Source organism: Myxocyprinus asiaticus, chromosome 40 (genome assembly GCF_019703515.2).
Source record: "Myxocyprinus asiaticus isolate MX2 ecotype Aquarium Trade chromosome 40, UBuf_Myxa_2, whole genome shotgun sequence".
NCBI lineage: Eukaryota > Metazoa > Chordata > Actinopteri > Cypriniformes > Catostomidae > Myxocyprinus > Myxocyprinus asiaticus.
In genome coordinates, this window is record NC_059383.1 from 32713003 (window position 1) to 32739268 (window position 26266).

Here is a 26266-nt window from a genome sequence, read left to right on the forward strand (position 1 = left end):
ATTTCTAGCAAAGAAATAAATATAAATATTTAATATTGATCTGTTTCTCACCCACACCTTTAAGTACTTTTTGGCACCCACTCACTTGCATTGTATGGACCTACAGAGCTGAAATATTGTTCTAAAAATCATAATTTGTGTTCTACAGAAGAAAAAAAAGTCATACACATCTGGGATGGCATGAGGGTGGGTAAATGATGAGAGAACTTTCATTTTTGGGTGAACCATCGCTTTAAAGGTATACTTTACCCACAAAAAATGCCTATAGTCTATACCAGGAGTTTTTCATGCCAATGACCCCCAAATATGATTATCGTCTTGTGACAGCTATATATTTTCATGTATAAAGAACATTTTTTTACTGTGTGGAAAAATAGTAACCGATATTATAACTAAAACATGTTGTTTGCAAAAAAAAAATAAAAAATTATTTTATTTTTTATTTGTTATTGTCATTGCACTAAAGCCAAAACATCTTAAATTAAAATATTATCTCGAATAAGAACTTTTTTAAATAATTGGCCATGTGTCTTTAATAGAATAAAATAATCACAATTAATTTCATGATATTCAAACTCTCTTTATAAGAAGAGTGAAGTGGTAATAAATTGGTAAATCAGTGTTTAAAATGAACATTTTAAACATATTTAATTAATATCTTATGTTAATAAGTCAACTTTGACTTAAAAAAAATATTTGTTTTCCCAGACACCCTTTTGCAGGTCCCCAGACCCCAGTTTGAGAACCCCTAGTCTACGACTCATGATCAGTATTTCGAGTCTTCTGAAATCATGCGATAGACCAGACTAAAATGTAATATGTTACTCAATGATAATCTTTGCAGTTGTGTTTTTCTAACTTTCCGCATCATGATTTGCATTTTGAGTGAATTATTCCTTTAAAAGCCTCAGTCTTAAACACTGAGGGAAAACAACGTTTAATTTATGCTTCTGTTTGTGTTGCCTTCATAGGTTTTATAGGGTTGGAACACATGTTGATAACATGGAAAATGTATTTGAAATCTAAGAAAAACACAACAGATCAAGATCAACGGGGCTGGAAAATCAGCTGAAGCAGGACATGAGGAGGATGTAGCTTCGTGATATACCATCAACACCCCATCACCAGGCTCAGTAGACCTTTTTGAACTTCCACATTGAACTCAGGGGAGCCGCGGTGTTACTGGACCATACCGTACTCCCTTTTCTGAAACCCTCCTAAGCCCTTATGTTGCAGGACCACAGGACGAATTACTGAAGACCAACACAAAAAATATATTTAAAAAAGAACAACAATGTCAGCCCTTTGAAGGCACTGAATCTAAGAATAAATAGTAAGGGGGAAAAAGACACTTTTTAAACCTAAAATAGACTTTTAGAGGGGAATCTTGTACTATTGAACATGTCTTTGGGAAAACTTTTTAAAGAATTGTTTTAGAAATCAACAAAAAGGATTAAAAAAAAAAACAGGAAAAAACTTGAAAGAGAGAACCAATTTGAAGGATGTGACAATTAAGGACACGAACTTTGCATCGACTCGAGATGGCCAACTTTTTCTTGGAGTGCCTGTCTGTTTCCAGGGGCAACGGCTGCCACAAACCGCAGCCTCAGTCAGCTGGGAGACTTACCTGTCATTCCTTAGTTGTGTAGGGACCAAATGACCAAACCTTTTTATCACAAATGAAAAAAAAAAAAAAAAAAGACTCTATAACATAATCGGACCACTGCATCTCTTGCTGTGCCAATCGGTTTAAGAGTTGTATTTAAAAAAAGATATATGTATAAAAAACAAATATGACTATATGCATAAATGCATACATATAGATTGCTGATATGCTTTTGAATACTGGCAAAACTATTTCCGATGGCCCATCGAGGCCACTCACTTCGCTAGTTTACAATTACTGCTCATAATGAAGAATATTTATTTTTATTTCTCTTCTAGTTTTCTCTGTGCTGAGAGAAAGGGTGCATGGGAAGGGTTGTTCCATAATGCAGCCTTACCTTTTCTATCTTCATGTCTTTACCTTGTAGTTAAGAGACCATCTTAAAAAGGTTTGAGATAAACAATCCTGTTTATATATGTAACGTACATACGATATGTATATGTATAGCAGACATTCAAGCAATATGTATTCATATGTATGCACCTGTGTAGCATATGCCGATCAGCTACAACATTAAAACCACCTGCCTAAAATTGTGTAGGTCCCCCTTGTGCCACCAAAACAGCGCCAACCCGCATCTCAGAATAGCATTCTGAGATGCTATTCTTCTCACCACAGTTGTACAGAGTGGTTATCTGAGTTAACATAGACTTTGTCAGTTTGAACCAGTCTGGCCATTCTCTGTTGACCTCTCTCATCAACAAGGCATTTCTGTCCACAGAACTGCTGTTCAATGGATGTTTTTTGTTTTTGGCACCATTCGGAGTAAATTGTAGAGACGGTTGTCTGTGAAAATCCCAGGAGATCAGCAGTTACAGAAATACTCAAACCAGCCCATCTGGCACCAACAATCATGCCATGGTCCAAATCACTGAGATCACATTTTTTCACCATTCTGATGGTTGATGTAAACATTAACTGAAGCTCCTGACCCATATCTGCATGATTTTATGCCCTGCACTGCTGCTACATGATTGGCTGATTAGATAATCATATGGATGATTGTTGGTGCCAGACGGGCTGGTTTGAGTATTTCTGTAACTGCTGATGTCCTGGGATTTTCAAGCACAACAGTCTCTAGAATTTACTCCGAATGGTGCCAAAAACAAAAAAACATCCAGTGAGGGGCAGTTCTGTGGATGGCAATGCCTTGTTGATGAGAGAGATCAACAGAGAATGGCCAGACTGGTTCGAACTGACAAAGTCTACGGTAACTCAGATAACCGCTCTGTACAATTGTGGTGAGAAGAATAGCATCTCAGAAAGCTATTCTGAGATTCGGATTGGCGCTGTTTTGGCGGCATGAGGGGGACCTACACAATATTAGGCAGGTGGCTGATCGGTGTATATATGGATACATACGATATTAATCCCAAAACCCATATATGTATTTATATGCATATATTTTATATGTGTGTATATATAGAAACCAGCTATTCAATATGTAGAGCTGTAATTTTTTTGTAGATTTAAGCTGGAGTTTGAACCACTGCTCTGCTTTAGACTTTTACCACTTGGAAGACTCTCAAATCGGCAGCTGCAATCTGCAGGCATTCCTCTCTATCTGATATAACATTCTGTATCCGCTAACACACACACACACACTCAAGGGTATGAAAACTGATACAGTTTGTGTATATATATATATGTGTATATGCTCTTTACAATTGCAAAAAGGCCTCCTCTCAATTGAGAGTTTATAGAGAATCAGGATTATTACGAAATGGGACAGACAACATTATGGACATATCTGCTCTCCACCCTACGAAATTCTCTGCAAGTATTTGCAAACATGCGTGATATATGAACAAACAAATGATATCTATCCACTCAAACCGAGTTCTGACTTTAAATTCGGACACCTGACAGTTTTTGAACTCCGCCGTGATTTGCGCATGTTGCTGCGAATTTTTGGCAAGCGCAGGCATGTCCGTTCACATTGCAGCACTGTGCTACAGTTCTAGCAGCCATTCATTATAATGATGTCAAAACAACAGAAACACTCTACTTCTTTTATAAAAAATAAATAAATAAATAAATAAATAAAAAAGGTAAAACAAAGAAAAAGACAATTAGTATAGCTACAGCTAACAGCGAAGCCTTCAAATAATTGTTGTCATGAAAATCCCCCATCCTCTGATTCATCCACGTGTAATGTGAGGGACATTCTGCTTATGGTTACAAACGAAGTGGGCATTATGTACGTGTTTTGCACAAGTATCGTACCCCATTGCACTGCGTGTTTACATGTGCTGCTTCAGAGTTCCAACATATTCAACAGGGAGTTTTCATCTCATGTCAGGCTGGTTGACAGATGGGGTTTTATTGGATTTCTAGCAATTGCAAATGAGAGGGTAAGGACTTTTACGATTTTGTTAGGTTATGCTTTGCATAAAATTTCTCTATTATGATGGCACTATTGTAAATATATGACAATGCCAGAGCTGGTTAAATCACTTAACTGAATAGTATAGGGTCTGTACAGTGACAAAGCAGTAGTCAGTTCACCTCATGTTGAATGGGGAATTTAGTTCAGAATTAACATACCTTCAGGCAGGTTCCAAGAATGTTGCATTTTGCCTTCTATTTTTTTTTTCATTCAGGTATTCCAGGATCGATTGCAAGGATATGCATACCGTCATATGATTTCAGCATCACCTCTTTTTCTCATCCTTAAAGGAATAGTTCACCCAAAAATGAAAATTCTCTCATCATTTACTCACCCTTATGGCATCCCAGATGTACATGACTTTCTTTCATCTGCTGAACTCAAATTAAGAGTTTTAGAAGAATATCTCAGCTCTGTAGGTCCATACAAAGAAGTGAATGGGTGCCAAAATTTGAAACTCCAAAAATCACATAAGTCTGCATAAAAGTAATCAATAAGACTCCAGTGGTTAAATCAATATCTTCAGAAGCGATATGATAGGTGTGGGTGAGAAGCAGATCACTTTTACATTCTTCTTCATATGTTTTTGGTGATTCACATTCTTCATGTATATCGCCCCCTACTGGGCAAGGAGAATAATTTCTAGCTAAAAATGACTTAAATTTGGATCCGTTTCTCACCCACACCTGTCATATTACTTCTGAAGATGTGGATTAAAACACAGGAGTCGTATGGATTACTTTTATGATGCCTTTATGTACTTTTTGGAGCATCAAATTTTGGCACCCATTCACTTGCATTGTGTGGACCTACAGAGCTGAAATATTCTTCTAAAAATCATAATTTGTGTTCTGCATAAGAAAGGAAGTCATACACATCTGGGATGGCATGAGGGTGAGTAAATGATGAGAGTATTGTCATTTTTGGGTGAACTATCCCTTAAAACCAAACTTTCTGTCTCTCTCTCTCATCTTTTCCCTCCCTCCATCCACGTACCGTTTTGCTGCAGTTGTTTACATAGCAATCTGGAAATGTACGGTTGACAAACCAACATGACAGAACATAAATTTTATTATAAATATATACAAGTATATACGTGAACTACTGAATATACTGTAAATGTTTTTTCTCTTTTTTGCTCTGTTCTTCTGTATATAGGTTTGCATATTTTATAGTCTTTTACTTCTATTTAGAAGGACTGGATGACAAAGAAAGTTTAAATAAAAAAAAAAAAAGAAAAACAAGCTAAAGCTGAATTAAAGCAGGTAAACTCTAGTCCTTGGAGATGCAGTGTGGTTGTAAGGTACTTAGGTATTTAATTACAGAACGCAAAAGGAGCCAATCAAAATGGATCATGACGTCACTTTCAAAACTGCTGCCAACATGCATATTTATTTGCCTATTTATGTATTCATTAATTTGTTCATTTATTAAAATGTCATTTTTTATTAATATTTTTTGCACTTTAATTAATATAAACTAATTTTTGTATTTTTTTGTCTTTTCACTGATTGTAATTTACTTCTTTTATTATGTTTGTAACCACACAGAGTATCAGTTTGTCATTTAATCGGCACCTTTTTAAATATATTTTTACATGTTTTGTACTGTATTGAGACACAATGGAACAATGCAACTTGGCAGAATCAGGGTAATCCTTTTTGGAGAATGTAAAACTCTTGAAGGACCGGTGTCAAAAGTTTTACTGCACCTGTTAGAACTGTCTGCTGTTTTCTTCTGTTTCATGGCTCTGTCAGAACTCTGATCTGCTCCATTGCTTTTTTTTTCCAAGCAGAAAAGAAAAAACTGCACTAATCCATCAGACTCTCAGCAACTCTGATTTTATTGCTGTTCATCATTAGTGTTAACTGTCCTCAACTCTTTTGAATAAAATAAAAAAAACAAGTCTGAACTTACAGAAACAATGCACAGCAAAGATTTGCAAAGGGGGAAAATACAAAGAAAAGAAACTTTTCAGACATTTTAAGCACAGTTGAGAGTGCTGGGTGGTATGTGTGGATTTCTGCCAAGTCTATCACAATGAGATTGAGCTGTATTAGCCGTCAGAGTGCTGTAGCAGCTCCTGCCCTCTTTCTCCTCGACTCCAGGTTTCTCTGGTCCCTAGACTCTCTTTTGTAATCTTACTGAATGACGCGTTTCCGCTTAAGCCCAGTAATAAAGCACAGTGTAGAATAAAGCAGCATTATGCTTGTCCCATTTCCTGCAGTATCTCTATGCAAACCTTTTTTTAGTTGTTTTTATCTCTTTCTCGCTTTTATGGATTTGTGGCATGACTGATGTTCTCTGTAACCACTTCAAAGGCGGAGGGAGAGTGTACACACACATACACACACAGGCGCCTCTGAAACTTTCTTTGCAACTCTTAAGATCAAATTAGACGAGTAGTCCTGGAGCAATGTTTGGATGTATGACATTGGATTCAGTCTAAAATGTGTCTAGTCTAAAGAAGCAAATATCAAAGTATACAGTATATACATTTTGAAAAGACATGGGCATAGAGGTAGGCGTGCTTTGAAAAGTTTGGAGGGAGGGGGGCATGTATCTTTGAAAAAAATGTTATCACCCACTGGGGAAATTCCTAAAAGTGGATTTGATTGCTATGCTCTTACAAAAAGGAATTAAGAATTTGCTAATATACAGAAAAAGAACGGACTCGTTATTTTGCAGAATATTCTGCATTCACTAGAAATTGCCAATGCATGTTCCTCTGATTAAGTAGTCACTGCTACAATGGGGTCTTAAAGTCTGGGATCTGAGATTTCTTAATTAAATCTAGAAATAAAACAAAGTTTAAGATGGTTAAGAAATATATAAGACTCTGCACTATTTCTTGGTCACTAATTCACAGTAAGCAAATTAGTGACATTGATCATGTTAAATTCTTTGTACAAATGGTCAGATTTCCTTGTTTCCAATCATGCTGGAATAACATGGATCATCAGGTTTTGCACAAACTTGTGAAGTCCATGACAGGTTGTGCATTCTGACATTAAAGCAAAAGACTATACCAAATACGAAGACATTCTGAAATTCAAACTTTCCCATTCCAATTTACTCAAATTGTTATGCTGAAAATATTACTTATAATGCAAATTTTTTTACTAATGGAAGTGAATGGGGACCATTTTTAGAGGGTTTAAAGACATAAATGTGAAGCTTATTTTATTAAAACACTTACATTCTTGTGTTAAAACGTGTGTATTTTTTGAGCTGTAAAGTTATTTAAATAATTTTAACAGTTGTTTTAGGATTTATGGCATAACATTAACATCATGGCAACAATATTGTAAAATTTTATTTTTTATTTAAATTGTATTTAGCTTCCTTTAGGTTAGGAAGTGATTTTATCACACTAAAATCACGTTAACGCACATATTGTTTACTTCTTGTGGCTATACTTTTAATACAGTGAGTGTTTTAATGTTTACAGATTGGCCCCAATCACTTCCATTGTAAGTGCCTCACTGCAACCTTGATTTTAGTTTTTTTTTTAAAGAAAATTGTCTTGGAAATCAACATTATTCCACAAATGCAGTCAGCTGAGTTTAACTTGTACTGAATCTGAAATATTCCTTTTAACTAGAAAAATTTAATATAAAAGCATTTCCACTAGTGGTCTCAGACATTTGGACCTTTTCTAAAGTAATCTGAGAATTTCTAATTTCACCAGAGATTAGGACTGCATTACTCACTACAGACCACAGCAACTGTTCTTGGAAAGCTCTTTAAAATTTACTTGGAAAGCTAGTGAAAATAAATTCTGTGTAGCTGCTGCCCAACCATCTGTGTCTGAATAAACAACACCATTTATTAATAAATACATTTTATTAAGGCAAAAATAAACCTTGAAAATGTTAATATTACAAAAGCATAAAAACATTAAGACCATAATTACTACAGCATAAGTTTGAATCAAACTATTACAAAAGGATGTGTACGTTTAAGACCAATAAGTGATAGAGGCTTTAAGAGCACATGAATAATTAATAAACATTCAATCAATTCTCCTAAATGAACATTCTATTGAAAGTCACTGCAATAACCCTTCAGCATATAAAAAAAATGTCTTCTAGAATCTGACTCTCCTCTAAGTCGTGTATTGAGGGCCGGCTGGGGCCCAAAGGAGACAGAAAGATCCTCTGAGTGGGCGGAGGGGCAACAACATTCTTCCGGGACGAGGGGTTGGTACGGTACCTCTCTGGGGATGCTGGGCTGAAAATGTCCAACAGCTCTATTAAAGAGTCATCCAACCTAATGTGAGACAAACACAAATAATGTCATCCAATTGCATACTGGCAATGGCTGAGAGGGATACAAAACTTGTGCTAAATTACATAGTGTTCGGAATGCTTCAGATAAACAACTCCATACTGTATCTCCCAACACAAAAACAACATTGTTGTATCTGACTAGACAAAAGAGTTCACAGGCTTTGAAACATGTTGCCTTAGGGTATGTATATATATATATATATATATATATAAAGTGTGTAAATCTTTTCCATAGTTCGGAAAGAAAAGGAGGGAGCCGAGCAGAGAGATAAATAAACAACGATTAAGCTAATCGAGATTCAACCCCTAAGTTGAGGTGCTTAAATTATTCATGGAGTACAGACGAGAACATTTCAGATCTAAAACATAAATTCTTAAAGCACGCTTCACTGATGGTGCTAACATAATTCACTCATTCTAAACAGCACTGATTTGCATCCATGCAACAGAGAGTGGGTATTGGTTCAGATGAGTGTGTGCTTCGCTCTCAAGGATCTGAGTTCCTATGTGAAGCAGAAAAGTGTGTCACCCATTGAGTGCCTTTGACATATGAAAGGAGAAATATTTGCTGCATGGCCACAATAGACATGATTATATGGGACACCAATGAGAAAGCGACAGGATACATACCATACTCCATTTCACAAAAAAAAAAAAAAAAACATCTGCACTTTTTAAAGTATCCGTCTGAACATTTTCTCACAGTACAGTAAATAGAAATCAAAGGTTGTCAGAACTTCAAACGTCACAACTTCCATCCTTCTCGGACAAAACCTTAGCTCTGCATACGTAAGCTATTTACTGCCTTCTAAACTGTATGTGCTACAGAACTTGCTGCACTCAAAAGCAAAAATAGAGCACATGAATTGCAGAGTCTGATTCAAAAACAAATTTATGAGCCAGTTCTTTGAATGAATCACTTCAAACGACTCGCCACCTCACAAGTTATTGTTTTGAATCAGTTTGACGCATCATTCACTGAATGATCTCACTGAATTAGAGAGATTACTGAATTAACATCTGACTCGCTTACTGAACTGCAACGAAAGTCAGTCATGTCCGACTCTAAATTAAGAAATGTTTTGTACATAAAAGTTTGTGAAACAAATCAATCATTAAACTTTTTGTTCATATGGCAGTAGTTAAGATATAATAATATTTACATTTTAATAAAGTTTGGTAACACTTTACAATAAGGTTCCATTTGTTAACATTAGTTAACAACATTAGTAAACATTAACAATGAACAATAATTTTACAGCATTTATTAATCTTGGTTAATGTTAATTTCAAATAATACTAATAAATTGACATGAGGTCACTTCCTGTTCCTGTTCCTGATGGTACGCTGCACAAGTGTTTGAAGCTTGCTAGTAGGGCTGCCCCCTAATTGCCGACCAAACGTTAGCTGATGAGAAGAGTCTTGGTCGACCATGTTTTGCTTGGACGGTTGGTTGCAGAAAAAACTAACTCCACAGGAAACCGACGAACACTGGTATTACCGCAGGTTGGACGCTGGGTGGTACTATGGGGTGATTTTCGTTAAGCAGGGTTAGGGTTAAGCCTACACAATAAAGCAAGACATCTTGATTTCAAACTTTGAACTTTTTTGATTTATATTAACAAAAAATTCAATTGAAACTGGAAAAAAAACAAGTGCAATTAAAATGTGTGTTGTTGAACTTTTTGAAAGATGGCTTTACAACAGTTGTGAAGGGCAACATCTCTTTGGCAAAGAACCTACTTCATCTGTGCATTCTCTGCCGGTCGGGTATTTAGTTGTCCGGGAAAATACAACGTGTGTGAATAAATTCATTTTGTTCCCTCCTTCACGATATATATATATATATATATATATATAGCAATATCCAATTACATCGGCAACCCCCGGGCTGAGGGATCGGTGAATATTCTTGCTTTAGTGATTTTGCATTGAAAATTAAATTAATTTATGTAAAAAACTAAAAACTTAAATCAAATACATTGCTAAATTCAAACTGCACTCCAAACTAAAAGAAAAAGCAATTAAAATAATGAAGTGATCAAAAAAATTATATATATAAATGTCCCTTTTTCAGGACACTGTATATTAAAGATAATTTTGTAAAAATCCAAATAACTATAGCTCTTTATTGTAAAGGATTTAAACAATGTTTTCCATGCTTGTTCAATGAACCATAAACAATTAATGAACATGCACCTGTGGAACGGTCTTTAAGACACTAACAGCTTACAGATGGTAGGCAATTAAGGTCACAGTTATAAAAACTTAGGACACTAAAGAGACCTTTCTACTGACTCTGAAAAACACCTAAAGAAAGATGCCCAGGGTCCCTGTTCATCTGTGGAACGTGCCTTAGGCATGTTGCATGGAGGCATGAGGACTGCAGGTGTGGCCAGGGCAATAAATTGCAATGTCCGTACTGTGAGACGCCTAAGACAGCGCTACAGGGAGACAGGAAGGACAGCTGATCATCCCCGCAGTGGTAGACCGAATATCACACCTGCGGGACAGGTACAGGATGGCAACAACAACAGCCCGAGTTACACCAGGAACGCACAATCTTCCATCAGTGCTCAGACTGTCCGCCAATAGGCTGAGAGAGGATGGACTGAGGGCTTGTAGGCCTGTTGTAAGGCAGGTCCTTACCAGACATCACCGGCAACAACGTCGCCTATGGGCACAACCCACTTTCGCTGGACCAGACAGGACTGGCAAAAAGTGATCTTCACTGACGAGTCGCAGTTTTGTCTCGTGTGATGGTCGGACTCGCGTTTATCATCGAAGGAATGAGTGTTACACTGAGGCCTGTACTCTGGAGTGGAATCAATTTGGAGGTGGAGGGTCCGTCATGGTCTGGGGCGATGTGTCACAGCATCATCAGACTGAGCTTGTTGTCATTGCAGGCAATCTCAAAGCTGTGCGTTACAAAGAAGACATCCTCCTCCTTCATGTGGTACCCTTCCTGCAGGCTCATCCTGACATGACCCTCCAGCATGACAATGCCACCAGCCATACTGCTCGTTCTGTGCGTGATTTCCTGCAAGACAGGAATGTCAGTGTTCTGCCATGGCCAGCGAAGAGCCCGGATCTCAATCCCATTGAGCACGTCTGGGACCTGTTGGATCGGAGGGTGAGGGCTAGGGCCATTCCCCCCAGAAATGTCCAGGAACTTGCAAGTGCCTTGGTGGAAGAGTGGGGTAACATCTCACAGCAAGAACTGGCAAATTTGGTGCAGTCCATGAGGAGGAGATGCACTGCAGTACTTAATGCAGCTCGTGGCCACACCAGATACTGACTGTTACTTTTGATTTTGACCCCCCTTTGTTCAGGGACACATTATTCCATTTCTGTTAGTCACATGTCTGTGAAACTTGTTCAGTTTATGTCTTAGTAGTTGAATCTTTTTATGTTCATACAAATATTTACACGTTAAGTTTGCTGAAAATAAATGCAGTTGAAAGTGAGAGGACGTTTCTTTTTTTGCCGAGTTTATATTTTATATATATATATATATATATATATATATATATATATATATATAAAGTAACCACCTTTCCATTTACCGTGAGGCAAGTATCCGTCTAAACATGCAGGCGGAAAATCATTTATACAAATGAAGACATAAAAACAATTATAAATGTAAAAATAATAATTATAATGATGATAATAATCACTGAAATATAAATCATGGTTCGAGGTGAATGTGTTTTTGTATTATTTTATGTTTTAATCACAGATATATAGGATGCAGAGTTGTGGTCACAATGAACTGCTCTGCGGAAATAAAGCAAACTGAACTCAAAGTGATGTTTGAGATCATTTGCAGCACTCATAGACGATACTCAAAAGATTCAGAAGACTGAAACAAAGAAAGAGTGAGAACCTTTTATTAATAATTTTAATTATTAATAATTTAATAAAGTGCGTTTCTTCAAGCGCATGTCTGTCTCTACGGGCAAATTTTTTGTAAAATTAATTTGATAATAATAATAGCCTAATAATACTACTAATAATATGTAAAGGGGTTCGAGGGAAAGGAGGCGGCGAGAACCGGCTTTAGAATATAAATAATAGTTGAATAATAAACTTAAACAAAAACACAACCATAAACACACATACAGTACAGCTGCCTGTAATTCTCTCTCTCTCGAACCATCGTCCCCAGCCGCCTTTAGCCCTCGCGCGCCCCATCAGGCTGATTGGGGACCGGCGTCATTCCAGCCCGGCCCTCCTCGGCTCTACATAAAAATGTAATACATTAATGGGAAAACGAGCCTAATATCGTCTTTACATCATCAAAGGCATCAGCTATTGGCAATCACTCTGACCATCGTCGATCGCCGAGATCATCATCTGTCGGCACAACACCTAATGTGCATTTCTCTCTAATTAACAAAATGTTCAGACAGTCTCCTTGCTGGTTTTTCCGACACATTCAGAATCATTACCGCTTTTGCCGGTGTCGCTGCGGCTCGCTACGTGCATGCACTTGTAAAATTTCTCATTATTACGTTTAGTATTTCTCTGTAATGTAGAACACTGTTAGCAATGTTACTTATAACATTTTTCTCAGCCCTGGAACTCAAACCATTTTCTGATGCCCCCCAAGTAATTAAATTAATATTATAAACGTGCAACAACTAGTCGATTAATGGCTTAAACTAACGACTACTAGTTGACTAGGAACATTTTTGGTCAGGGGCAGCCCTACTTGCTAGCTTGCTTAGCATTGCTTATTCTTATACGTTCATCATTTTATCCTTTGCCATTTTACCGCATGCTTCAGATTTTTCCGCTTTTCTACTGTTTCATCTGTGTGTCTTATACCGCGCGCACCTGTTTCTCTCATTTTTTCATTTTTTTTTCGCTTGTCTACATCTCGCATCTCAACTGCGTGCATTAGTTTTTCTCCACTGTGTTTTACACGGATTATTGCATCAATCTCAAACATTTGCTGATTAGGAACCACATCGATCTCAAACACTCACCGCTCAAGAACAACCATAACAACAACAACAACAAACAATTGCTGTAAGTCATGGCATTCTCTCATGTTATTTCTTCCTGCATTGCATGCCACATGTTTTCTATAGTTTCTTCCATCAGCAGTGAGGGATTTACCTGTGATAAATTTAAGGAATTAGTCAGGCTGACGGAGAAGATTAATGAGTTAGAGACACGCATCCAAACACTAGTGGAGGTCAGTGAGAAAGAGAAGCCGGTAGATACTGTTTCGGTAGTACAGCAACCAACACACACACTTTGGTTCTGGCTGAAGAGCCACCACAGCAGGGCAATTGGGTGACGTCTCAGCGGCATACTCGCTCAGCAAAGCAACACCACTCTCCCGTTCCTGTTAGGGTTTCCAATCGATTCTCCCCACTCAGTGATGCACCCACTGAGAATCATGTTGAAAGGGCCCTAATAATTGGTGATTCTATTGTAAGGAACGTGGAAAGAAAGACTCCAGCCAACATTGTTAAATGCATTTTAGAGGCTCAGGCGTCTGACATCAGATCAAATTTACAAGTGCTGGCTAATGCTAAACGAAGATTTTCTAAAATTGTTATTCATGTTGGCACTAATGATGTCCGGCTTATTCATGTCAGCACTAATGATGTCCGGCTTCGCCAGTCGGAGATCACTAGAGATAATGTTAAAGAGGTGTGTGAACTTCCAAAAACAATGTCAGACACTGTAATTATGCTCTGGTCACCTCCCTGCTTGTCGTGGTGACGAGGTTTATAGTAGATTAGTGTCACTGAACAGCTGGATGTCTGAGTGGTGTCTGGAGAATAGCACAGGATTTATAGACAACTGGAAGAATTTTTGGGGTAGACCTGACCTGCTAAAGAGAGACGGACTCCATCCCTCCAGGGAAGGTGCCGCTCTCCTCTCTAGTAATTTGGCTCATAGTCTTAATAATGAGAGTATTTGAGAGTCACATGACGCCATGCGAGGTTTGGACGTGTACGGCAAGCTCCGCGTACTTGGCTAGTTTTGATACTTTTTGTGTCATAAACTGGTGAGATTCAATACACCCTGATTCATAACTGTTCTAGGAAGATAATATGTCAAAGAATTCAAAATCCTCGGGCTCTGGAGTCATTAAAAGGCACTTACGTGCTCAAGCTGACGTTCCTCCGGAGGCCTCGAGCCAGGGAGTCAATTTGGCTGGAGAGGTGAAGGAAATTCGGTGGATCAAGGATTAAGTTATTTTGTGGTTCTCACGTTGCAGCCAAGTGAACCGACTCACTGAACATCCACTTGATTTTTTTTTTTTTTGTGTGTGTGTGCTGGTTCCGCTAGAGGCTGGAGTTTTTTTTTGTGGAGGAACACACCTTTGGGACAGTTCTTTGTGTTTATCCCGCCTATTGGCTGGAGTTTGTTTTATAGATTATCTTCTGTTGTTTAATTCTGTTTTACAAAATTTGTATAGAAACACCAGACTTGAGTAATCAGACGGCAAAGCTGTCGCAGGGTCTCTCGTAGGTGTACATGGACTGTTTGAGTTTAGAGGGATAGACGCCGGTTGGCGCTGTCGTGTGCTGGGTTAATGCACACGTTTTTCTTTTTTCTGTTTGTTTGGTTCGGGGGGAAGTTTGGGGTTTGATTGTTGCACTAATATGGAATGTGGTCTTTATAATTTTATTTTTGACACACAATCTATTTTTTCTAATATATCAAAATGTCAAATGTTAGTATGAGTGGATTGTCTCTCTCCACGAGGAATGTGAATGGATCAGGGCACCCCATAAAAAGAAGGAAAGTTATTTCTCTTCTTAAATAAGAAATATGATATATTGTTTCTTCAAGAAATGGATATTTTCCCCACAGGAAGCTGAAAAATTTGGGAAGATATGGGGTGGACATGTTTTCTTTAGTGCTGCCTCAAGTAAGAGCAGGGGAGTCATCACACTGATAAGTAAGCATCTACAATTCAAATGCCTCAAACAGATTAAATATAAATTAGGAACAGTCATTATTGTTTAAGCAGAAATTCAGGGGCTAAGTTTGATTTTGGCTAATATTTACACACCTAACGCTGATGATCAGGGCTTTTTTATAGATCTTGAAGGGATGTTGCAAGCCGCTGGCACCCCTCATGATATAATATTGGGAGGAGACTTTAATCTATTGATGGACTCCGTCCTTGATCATAGTGAAGCAAAAGTTTGTAAGCACCCTAGAGCAACACTGACGCGTCACAGGATGTGTAAAAATCTTGGTCTTACAGATATTTGGAGACTTTTGAACCCATCCGGTAGGGACCATACATTTTTTTCCATCAGTCCATAAGATTTATTCTAGAATAGATTTTTTAATATCTAAGTCCCTCAGGGGACCTGGGTAGCTCAGTGGTAAAAGACGCTGGCTACCACCCCTGGAGATCGCTAGTTTGCTAGTTCAAATCTCAGGGTGTGCTGAGTGACTCCAGCCAGGTCTCCTAAGCAACCAAATTGGCCCGGTTGCTAGGGTTGGTAGAGTCACATGGGGTAACCTCCTCGTGGTCGCTATAATGTGGTTCGTTCTCAGTGGGGCGCGTGGTGAGTTGAGCATGGATGCCGCGGTGGATGGCGTGAAGCCTCCACACACGCTATGTCTCCGTGGCAATGCGCTCAACAAGCCACATGATAAGATGCGTGGGTTGATGGTCTCAGACGAGGAGGCAACTGGGATTCATCCTCCGCCACCTGGATTGAGGCGAATCACTACGCTACCACGAGGACTTAAAAGCGCACTGGGAATTGGGCATTCCAAATTGGGTGAAAAAGGGGAAAAATCCCCCCCCCCAAAAAAAAAAAATTCTCTCATTTCATCTGTTGTTGATTGCTCAATTGGAAACATCTTGGTCTCAGATCACGTCCTGGTGAGTTTAGAGGTGTTGCCACATACGGAGAAAAAGAAATCATATAGTTGGCGCTTTAAATGTATCCCTTTTGCAAAATCCTGAATTCCAACAAATGTTAAAGGCTGAAATCAATGATTAAATGGAGACCAACTGGTCCTCAGTATCCTTTGTGGGCGTGGCTTGGAAGGCACTTAAGGCGGTTCTTAGGGGTCGGATCATACAGTATGCCTCATTCATCAAAAAATCCAAAGCACGAGAACTCGTGGAGTTGGAAGGGAATATTAAAAGTGCAGAGGCAGAGCTGAAGCGCCGAATGTCATCTAATGGCCTCAGAGAATTGACCCGATTGAAGTACAGATATACTATTTTGTCGCGGAAGGTGGAGTTTTGGCTATTCAGGGCAAGACAGTCATACTTTGAGTTGGGGGACAAAGCAGGGAAGCTTTTGGCTAGATATATAAAGCAGAGAGAGTCTTTTTCTACCATTCCCTCAGTGAAATCTGCTGGTGGTGAAATTTTTACCTCGACCACTGATTTTAATAATGCTTTTGAAGAATTCTATCTTGATCTCTATAGCTCCACGTCTTTGTCTACTGATGAAAATATTAGAAACTTTGTGGAACCATTAGAACTCCCTAAACTGACAACTGAGCAAAAAAATTCTCTTGATTCTGAGATAACCTTGGAGGAGCTTGGCAAGGTAATTAAGGCCTTGCCGCTGAATTTTTTAGATCTTATGCTACAGAACTGGCTCCACTTTTGTAAGAAGTTTATATGGAATCATTAAAGAATATAAAGCTTCCGCTAACCATGACACAAGCCCGGATCAGTCCGATTCTTAAAAAAGGACAAAGAACCAAGTGAGTGTAAGAGTTACTGTCCAATTTCCCTGATCCAGCTAGACGTAAAATATTGTCAGAAATTTTGGCTAGCCATTAAGTTATTACATCTCTTATACATATAGATCAGGTGGGGTTTATTCGGGGCCGCAGCTCTTCTGATAACATTATGATCATCATGATGGCGCCGCGGATGGCTGCCTCGGTGTGGAGCGCTCCTATTGTTTTGGAGCACTCCTATTGTTTTGTTGTTTTTGTTTGTTTGTCCTGTGTTTAGTAATCTTTTTCCAGTCAGTTTTACCAGAGACGAACTGCTGAATATTCGACAGCATATACCAGACAATCTTTTCCCGGTTTTCTAATATTCAGACGTTTTGCTGGACATTTTAGTTGGAGGCACAGCTCTGCTGTTCAAAAGACGCAGGCAAGGGAGACGAGCCGGTGTGCTGGTCAAACTCCATCGGCATGGATTTCGAACAGCACTGCCGAGTATTCACTTAGCGAATCTCCGCTCTCTTCCTAACAAAACGGACGAACTACATCTCCTCACCCGCACAAATAAGGACTTTTCAACCTCTGCTGCCTTGTGCTTCACAGAAACCTGGCTGAGTGAAGCCATTCCGGACAGTGCATTACATCTGCTGGGCTTTCAGTTGTTCAGAATAGATCGCATCGTAGAGTTAACGGGGAAAACGAGAGGCGGTGGTACATGCTTTTACATCAGTGAAAGTTGGTGTACAGATGTAACAACGTTAAAGAGGATCTGCTGTCCTAATTTGGAAGCGCTCTTTATGAACTGTAAGCCTTACTACTTGCTGCGAGAGTTTTCCTCGTTTATTCTGGTGAGTGTGTATATCGCGCCAAACACGTGTTTGAACACAGCGCTGCAACAGCTGGCTGATCAAATCACAGATACAGAACAACAATACCCGGACTAAAGTTATTATTATTCTTGGGGATTTTAACAAGCAAATCTCACATGTGAACTGCCCAAATACAAACAGCACTTTACATGCCCCAACAGAAACAGGAACATACTGGATCATTGTTACACAACAATAAAGGATGCATATCGCTCTGTCCCTAGAGCAGCTTTGGGACTCTGATCACTGTCTGGTTCATCTTCTTCCAACCTACAGGCAGAAATTAAAATCAACCAAGCCAGTAGTAAGGACTGTAAAGAGATGGACCAATGAAGCAGAGCGAGAACTACAAGCCTGCTTCGATTGCACAGAGTGTTTTTGAGGCTGCAGCCACAGACCTGGACGAGCTCACAGATTCTGTTACATCATATATCAGTTTTTGTGAGGATATGTGCATTCCTACTAGGACTTATTTAAAGTTCAACCATGACAAACCATGGTTTACAGCAGAGCTCAGGCAGCTTCGTCAGGCCAAAGAGGATGCTTACAGGGGTGAGGATAAAGTCTTGTACAATCAGGCCAGGAACACACTGAACAAGGATATCAGAGTGGCTAAAAGAAGATACTCTGAGAAGCTGAAAAACAAGTTTTCAGCTAACGACCCTGCATCAGTGTGGAGTGGCATGAAACAACTCACAAATTACAGGACTCCTACCCCCAACCCTGTTGGGAACCAACAACTGGCTGACGACCTGAAAGTGTTCTACTGCAGATTTGAAAGGCCCAATCTCACACCCCACACCCACTCTGACCTTCATTTCACACAAACACCAACACCTGCTGCAACCCCCCTCCTCCCCCCTTCCTGCTACTCAACCTGCACTTAAGATCTGTGAAGATGATGTGAGCCGCGTCTTTTGGAAACAAAAGACGAGGAAAGCTTCAGGTCCAGATGTCCTGAGGCATACAGAAGGGAGATTGAACAGCTGGCTGTCTGGTGCAGTCAAAACAACCTTGAGCTGATCACGCTCAAAACGGTGGTGATCACTGTGGACTTTAGGAGTAACACCCCAACACTGACCCCTCCCTCACCATTATAAACAGCACTGTGGCAGCTGTGGAGTCATTCAGGTTCCTGGGCACTACCATCTCACAGGACCTGAAGTGGGAGACCCACATTGACTCCATTGTGAAAAAGGCCCAGCAGAGGTTGTACTTCCTTCGCCAGCTGAGGAAATTCAACCTGCCACAGGTGCTGCTGATACAGTTTTCCTCTACACTTCAATAACTGTCTGGTTTGGTACAGCTATTAAATCAGACATCAGAAGACAACAAAGGACAGTTCGGACTGCTGAGAGGATTATTGGTTGCCCTCCCCCCCCCCCCCCCCCCCTCCAAGAACTATACACTTCCAGAGTGAGGAAAAAGGCTGGAAAAATCACTCTGGACCCCACTCACCCTGCCCACTACCTTTTTGAACTGTTGCCTTCTGGCCGACGCTTCAGAACTCTGAGCACCAGAACCGTCAGGCACAGGAACAGTTTTTTCCCTCAGGCTATCCATCTCATGAACAGGTAATTTGCCCATTGAGCAATAACTATGTGCAATACACAGTTTAATCTTTTTTATATTTATCCAACACATCCGACCTTTTCTGCCATTTCATTCCTCTGAGAAAAACATTTGCACTGTACATAACAGATCTGTATTTGCACTGTACATAACAGATAACAGATTGTATTAGATTTGCACTACCTATGTGTATGTGTGTATGTATGTATGTATGTGTATAATTATTTTTTTTATTATTATTATCTATGTCTTGCTGTTGTTTTTGTATTGTTTTTGTATTGTTGTACACTGGAAGCTCCTGTCACCAAGACAAATTCCTTGTATGTGTAAGCATACTTGGCAATAAATCTGATTCTGATTCTGAACATTAGGCGTTTCATCAATATTATGTGGTCAGTGGCGAATGAGCAGACTCCAGTCGTCGCCATCTCACTTGACACCGAAAAGGCATTTGATATGGTAGAATGGGATTATCTTTTTAAGATTTTGGAAATATACGGGTTCTGGAATACTTTTATTGGATGGATTAAGTTACTTTATAGACACTCGGTAGTGGCGGTACAAACAAATGGATTAATTTCAGATTATTTTACTCTGGATAGGGGCACCAGGCAGGGTTGCCCTCTTTCCCCATTATTGTTCTGTCTTGCCCTGGAACCATTAACAGCTGCGATAAGAAAGGGAGATGATTTTCCAGGGGTGGTGGCGGGAGGTATGGCGCATAATCTTTTGCTTTACGCAGATTATATTTTTATTATTCATCTCCGACCCCACTAGATATATGCCTTGCCCCCACAGAATTATTAATTCCTTTTCTAAGTTCTCAAGATACAGAGTCAATTGGTCTAAATCCGAAGCTTTGGCTCTGACAGCGTACTGCACAGTAACGGCTTTTCAGACGGGCGCCTTCCAGTGGCCCAAACAGGGCATTAAGTATTTGGGCATTTTATTCCCAGCAAATTTTTGTGATTTAGTTAGTTAATTTTGACCCCTTAATAAAAAGGTTTTTGAGCAATGGGCAGGTGGGCTTCATTACATTTATCTATGATTGGGAAGGTTAATGTTATTAAAATGAATTGTATTCCAAAATTCAACTACCTGCTACAATCTCTCACTGTAGATGTCCCCATCTCTTATTTCAAGCAATTTGATAGCATAGCAAAGTCCTTCATTTGGAATGGTAAGCATCCCAGATTACATTTTAATAAATTACATAGGCCGATTGACAAAGGTGGGCTAGGCCTACCCAAGATTTTGCTTTATTATTATGCATTCGGTCTAAAACATTTGGCTCATTGGTTGCTTCCACCTGAGAGAGCCCCTCCCTGATTTTGTATTGAACAGGAAGTTCTTGCCCCTATTTTGCCATTGCAAAGCCTTTCTATTAAACTAACCGGAGAAGTTAAGTTACACCCATTATCTCGCATTTGCACGCAGTATGGACAAAAGTGTCCAGAGTGTTTAATTCGGACATTTATTTAAATGTTGCCTCGAGCATATGGCTGAACCCAAATTGATGTATTAATAAGTCCCCTTTCTACTGGTCAGAGTGGATTGTGAGGGAGGTTAATACGCTCGGTGACCTTTATGAGAGTGGAGTGTTGAGATCCTTTGAAAATATGGTTCAACATTTTAGGATTCCCAGTTCTCAGTTCTTTAGGTATTTACAGCTGCGCCACCTGCTCTGTACTATTTTTGGGAGTAGCATACACCCCCTAAAGCAGCAGATACTCTGGAAGTGGTGATTACTGCTTTTGGAAAAGGTCATGAGGCATCAGTGTATTACTTCCTGTTAATTTAGAGTCTGGGGGATGAAGCTTTAACTTCTCTTAAGAGATTATGGGAGAAAGATTTAAACTTGGTATTGGAGGAGGAAGTGTGGGCTAGGATTCTAAAAAACGTCCAGTCTACATCTAAAGATGCAAGGGTGCGTCTGAAGCAATTTAAGATTTTACATTGAGTCTATTGGACACCCTCTAGATTGTATAGGCTTGGTCTTAAAGACACACCCACCTGCTGGCGATGCCAATCAGAAGATGGGGACACAACCCATGTTTTTTGGGGATGTGTTAAGATCCAAGAATTTTGGATGAGGGTTCAGAGCTTTATGTGTGACATATTGGACACTCAATTTTCATTTTGCCCCAGACTCTGTATTTCAGGCGATGGGGCGGTCATTAATATTGGGGATAGTCATTTAAAAAGTTGGGTCCTAGCCGGAGTTATGATCAGCAGACAAATCATCCTCAGGGGGTGGAAGTCGGCTGGGGCACCCTCGTTTCGGGAGTGGTGCGGGGAGATGGGCATGGTGGCAGCATTCGTGGAGGTGATTTTTAGAAGGATTTGAAAATGGGATTTGTTTGATAGGAAGTGGTGTGGATATTTGATCTGAGGGAATTGGAGAGGGATTTCTAGTTTAGATGTGTATGTGCATTCTTGTTTTTTTAAAGTATACTTTTTTTATGTAATTTTTTTTTTTTTTTTTTTTTTTTTTTAATGTTCTAATTGTTGGTGACCACTGTAGTGTGTTTGTGTTGGGTGGGTGTTCGGGGGGAGGGGTTTAATGTATATAATTGATTCTGCATTTTATGTTGTGTTTGTCTTATGAATGGAATCAATAAAAATTGTTAATAACAAAAAAATTATGATAGTATTTGACTAACTGGGGCCTAGGTCAGGAAGTAGACTGAACATCTGCTAGCTACCTTGAGACATCACATAGGTCACATAAACTACAACACAGAGACTGTATCACCTAGATATCACATAGAGACTGTGTCTGTCTCAAAACACAAAAAAGATAAGCATCATATAAAACTAGGGCTACTAAACATTAGATCTCTTTCTACCAAAGCACTGATTGTAAATGAAATAATTACAGATCATAGTTTGGATGTGCTCTATTTGACTGAAACCTGGCTTAAACCGGATGAATATATTAGTTTAAATGTATCTACTCCTCCAGGTTACTGTTATAAACATGAGCCTCGTCTGAAGGGTCGAGGACAAGGTGTTGCTACAATTTACAGTGAAGTTTTTGGTGTTACTCAGAGGACAGGATATAAGTTTAAGTCTTTTGAACTGATAATACTTAATATGACACCGTCAGATCTAAATAAAATATATTTTTTGCCCTTGCTACAGTATATAGATCACCCGGGCCTTACTCTGGATTCCTTGGTGAATTTGCACATTTTCTATCTGATCTAGTAGTTAATGTAGATAGAGATTTAATTGTTGGTGACTACAACATTCACATAGATAATGAAAATGACACATTGGGATTAGCATTTATCAATATTCTCAATTCTCTTGGAGTCAGACAAAATGTGACAGGACCAACTCATCACCATAATCATAAACTAGATTTAATTCTGTCATGCGGAGTTGATGTTGATACTATAGAAATTCTACCGCAGAGTGATGACATCTCAGATCATTACCTCATCTCTTGTTTAGGGGCAGTGGTAGCTCAGCGGTTAAGGCTCTGGGTTACTGATCAGAAGGTCGGGGGTTCAAGCCCCAGCACCGCCAAGATGCCACTGTTGGGCCCTTGAGCAAGGCCCTTGACCCTATCTGCTCCAGGGGCGCATGTGACATGGCTGACCCTGCACTCTGACCCCAGCCTAGCTGGGATATGTGAAAAAGAAGAATTTCACTGTATATGTGCAAATGTGTGATGAATAAAGAAAATTATAATTATAAATTATTGTTTGTTGCAATCAGCTAATGTCACTTAATCTACACCATGCTATCATTCAGGTAGAACTATTCTTTCGACCACTAAAAATAGCTTCACTAATAATCATTCAGAATTGTCTAACATACTCAGTAAGCCAAAAAGTCTAGAAGAACTTGATGAAATAAAAGAAAATATAAATACAGTTTTCTCTAGCACTCTTGACATCGTCGCCCTCCTTCGATTAAAGAAAATTAAGTCGCGCACCGTGGTACAATAATCACACTCATGCTCTCAAGAGAGCAGCTCGGAAAATGAAGCACAAGTGGAAGAATACAAAATTAGAGGTATTTTGCGGTGCATGGAAGGACAGTGTCTGTAGCTACAGACAGGCACTAAAAGCTGCCAGGTCAGCAGCATATTTTAGCAAACTCATAGAAAATAACCACAACAATCCTAGGTGTTTATTCAGAACTGTGACTAAATTGGTTAGGAATAAAGCATCGACTGAACCAGATATTCCGTCGCAGCACAATAGTAATGACTTCATGAATTTCTTTACTGATAAAATTGAAATAATCAGAAATAAAATTGGAACTATGCAATCAACTGTCACAGCACCTCAGAAAACAGTGTCATATAATTTTGCTCACAAGCAACTTCAATCCTTTGCTGTCATAGGTCATGAAGAGCTAACAAAACTAATCAAAAAATCAAAAGCCACAACATGTTTGTTAGATCCAATACCAACTAAGCTCTTAAAATAGGTATTCCCAGTAATCTCAAAACCTCTTCTTAATATTATTAACTCCTCGCTATCCTTAGGACATGTCCCAAGAAACTTCAAAATGGCAGTTATCAAACCGCTTAAGAAGCCACAGCTTGATCCTAGAGAATTGGCTAATTACAGACCGATTTCAAATCTACCATTTATGTTGAAAATACTAGAAAAGGTTGTGTCCTCCCAACTATGCTCATTTCTACAGAGAAATGGAATATATGAACAATTTCAGTCAGGATTTAGGCCCCATCACCGTACAGAGACTACACTTATCAGAGTTACAAATGACTTGCTCTTGTCATCTGATCACGGCTGCATTTCTCTTCTAGTGATTTTAGATCTTAGTGCTGCCTTCGACATGATAGAACACGAGATTCTCTTGAATAGGCTGGAGAATTATGTTGGCATTAGTGGACTTGCATTAGCATGGTTTAAGTCCTATTTATTAGCCCGCTACCACTTTGTATGTGTAAACAAGGAATTGTCAAATCAAACAAAAGTATGGAGTGCCACAGGGATCAGTTTAAGGACCTCTGCTTTTCTCCTTAAACATGCTTCCACTGGGAGATATTATCAGGAATCATGGAATAAGTTTCCACTGTTATGCCGACGATACCCAACTTTATATTTCTTCTAAACCCAACGAAAATTCACAATTCTCCAAATTAGCAGAGTGTATCAATGAAATCAAAGATTGGATGTCCAGAAATTTCCTTCTACTCAATTCCGACAAAACAGAGGTATTAATGATTGGACCAAAAACCTCAAAAAATAAGCCACTAAAATATCATTTGACTCTCGATGGATGTACTGTTACATCATCTTCTTCAGCAAAGAACTTAGGTGTTATATTTGATACAAATCTGTCCTTTGAAAATCACATTTCTAATGTTTGTAGAAAAGCATTCTTCCACCTGAGAAATATTGCTAAATTACAACACATGCTCTCTGTTGCTGATGCTGAAACATTAATTCATGCGTTCATGACCTCAAGACTAGATTATTGTAATACATTACTGAGAGGATGTCTAGCAAGTTCAATAAATAAACTTCAATTGGTTCAAAATGCAGCTGCCAGAGTGCTGACTAGAACCAAGAAATATGATCATTAGCCCAATTTTATCGTCGTTACATTGGCTACCTGTTAAATTTCATATTAATTTTAAAATTCTGTTAACTACATACAAAGCTTTGAATGGTCTAGCTCCACAGTACTTAAGTGACCTTCTGTGACACTATATTCCATCACGTTCATTATGATCACAAAATTCTGGCTTGTTAATAATTCCAAGAATATCAAAATCCACAAAAGTAAGTCCTTTTCATACTTGGCTCCTAAACTATGGAATACTCTCCCTAACATTGTTTGGGATGCAGACACACTCACTCAGTTTAAGTCTAGACTAAAGACTCATCTATTTAGCCAGGCATACACCTAATTTATCCTTCAACTCACAATTAAGCTGCTTTAGTTAGGTCTGCCGGAACCAGAAACATCTTATGAAGTTTTGTGTTTCTTGCCACAGTCGCCTTCTGCTTGCTCACAGGGGTTCTAAATACAATTATTTAATTTCTATACACATTTTACAATCATATTTAATCAAACTACACAATGATCATTGTTAGACATTATAGTTATAACAGTTTCATTTTTTGTTTTTGTTAATGCATGATATCCTGTACAGATGCTTTGAAACAATGTGTGTTGTTAAAAGTGCTATACAAATAAAAATGACTTGACTTGATCCGTTCTCCCTCTCGCTGAAACTGATGAAGGTGTCCTAGCTCTGAAAGACATCCTGCATTGTTCTAGTGCCAAAGCTTGGGCGCCCCCAATTCCCTAAGGACTACAGGCCAGTTGATCTCACTTCACACATCAGGGCAAGGCAAAATTAGAATCCATCTTCAACACTGTATGTCCTCTCCATGCCATTTTGAGATATTTTAAACACTGGCTCATTGCAAAGGAATGATTTTGGGTATCTTTTCTGCCAACTGACATGACAAGACAAAGCTGCCTTCTCCATATCTTGCAGTGGCCACCCTCTCTGTAAGCAACCACTGACAGCAATTACACTGTATTATATTGTACAGGTAGATTTTTCTCAATCACAAAAACAGTTGCATAAAAGTTATAGCATAAATGCACAGTTAACGGTGAAGTGTGTAATTTTTCAGACTGATGAATACTTTCTCCTATTTCAGCTTAAGCCATTTGTAGGTTGATTCCCCCATAAAATGCAAAACACTGTGGCACTATCACTGTGGCGTTGCTTGATTATTGTTTACCAGCCTGACACAACAACATTGGTTCAATCAATGACATCAG

At 38.9% G+C, this 26266-nt stretch overlaps 2 protein-coding genes across 6 annotated transcripts in view; one reads left to right on the plus strand and one right to left on the minus strand.

Moving 5' to 3' along the window:
• celf4 (CUGBP, Elav-like family member 4) overlaps window positions 1-2215 on the plus strand; it is a 120465-nt gene extending 118250 nt beyond the window's left edge. For all 3 annotated transcript variants that reach the window (XM_051681438.1, XM_051681440.1, XM_051681439.1), the window contains exon 14: window positions 972-2215. The gene's annotated coding sequence lies outside the window, so the exon portion shown is untranslated. The remainder of the gene's footprint in view (window positions 1-971) is intronic.
• Window positions 2216-7943: 5728 nt separating this feature from the next.
• Window positions 7944-26266, minus strand: part of LOC127431036 (protein hinderin-like) — a 50538-nt gene continuing 32215 nt past the window's right edge. For 2 of the 3 annotated variants that reach the window (XM_051681231.1, XM_051681233.1), the window contains exon 11: window positions 7945-8327. In XM_051681231.1, coding sequence (XP_051537191.1) covers window positions 8123-8327 — 205 coding nt within the window. In that variant the 3' untranslated portion in view covers window positions 7945-8122. Of the gene's footprint in view, window positions 8328-26266 lie in introns of all 3 variants that reach the window. The other variant, XM_051681232.1, reaches the window with a different exon arrangement.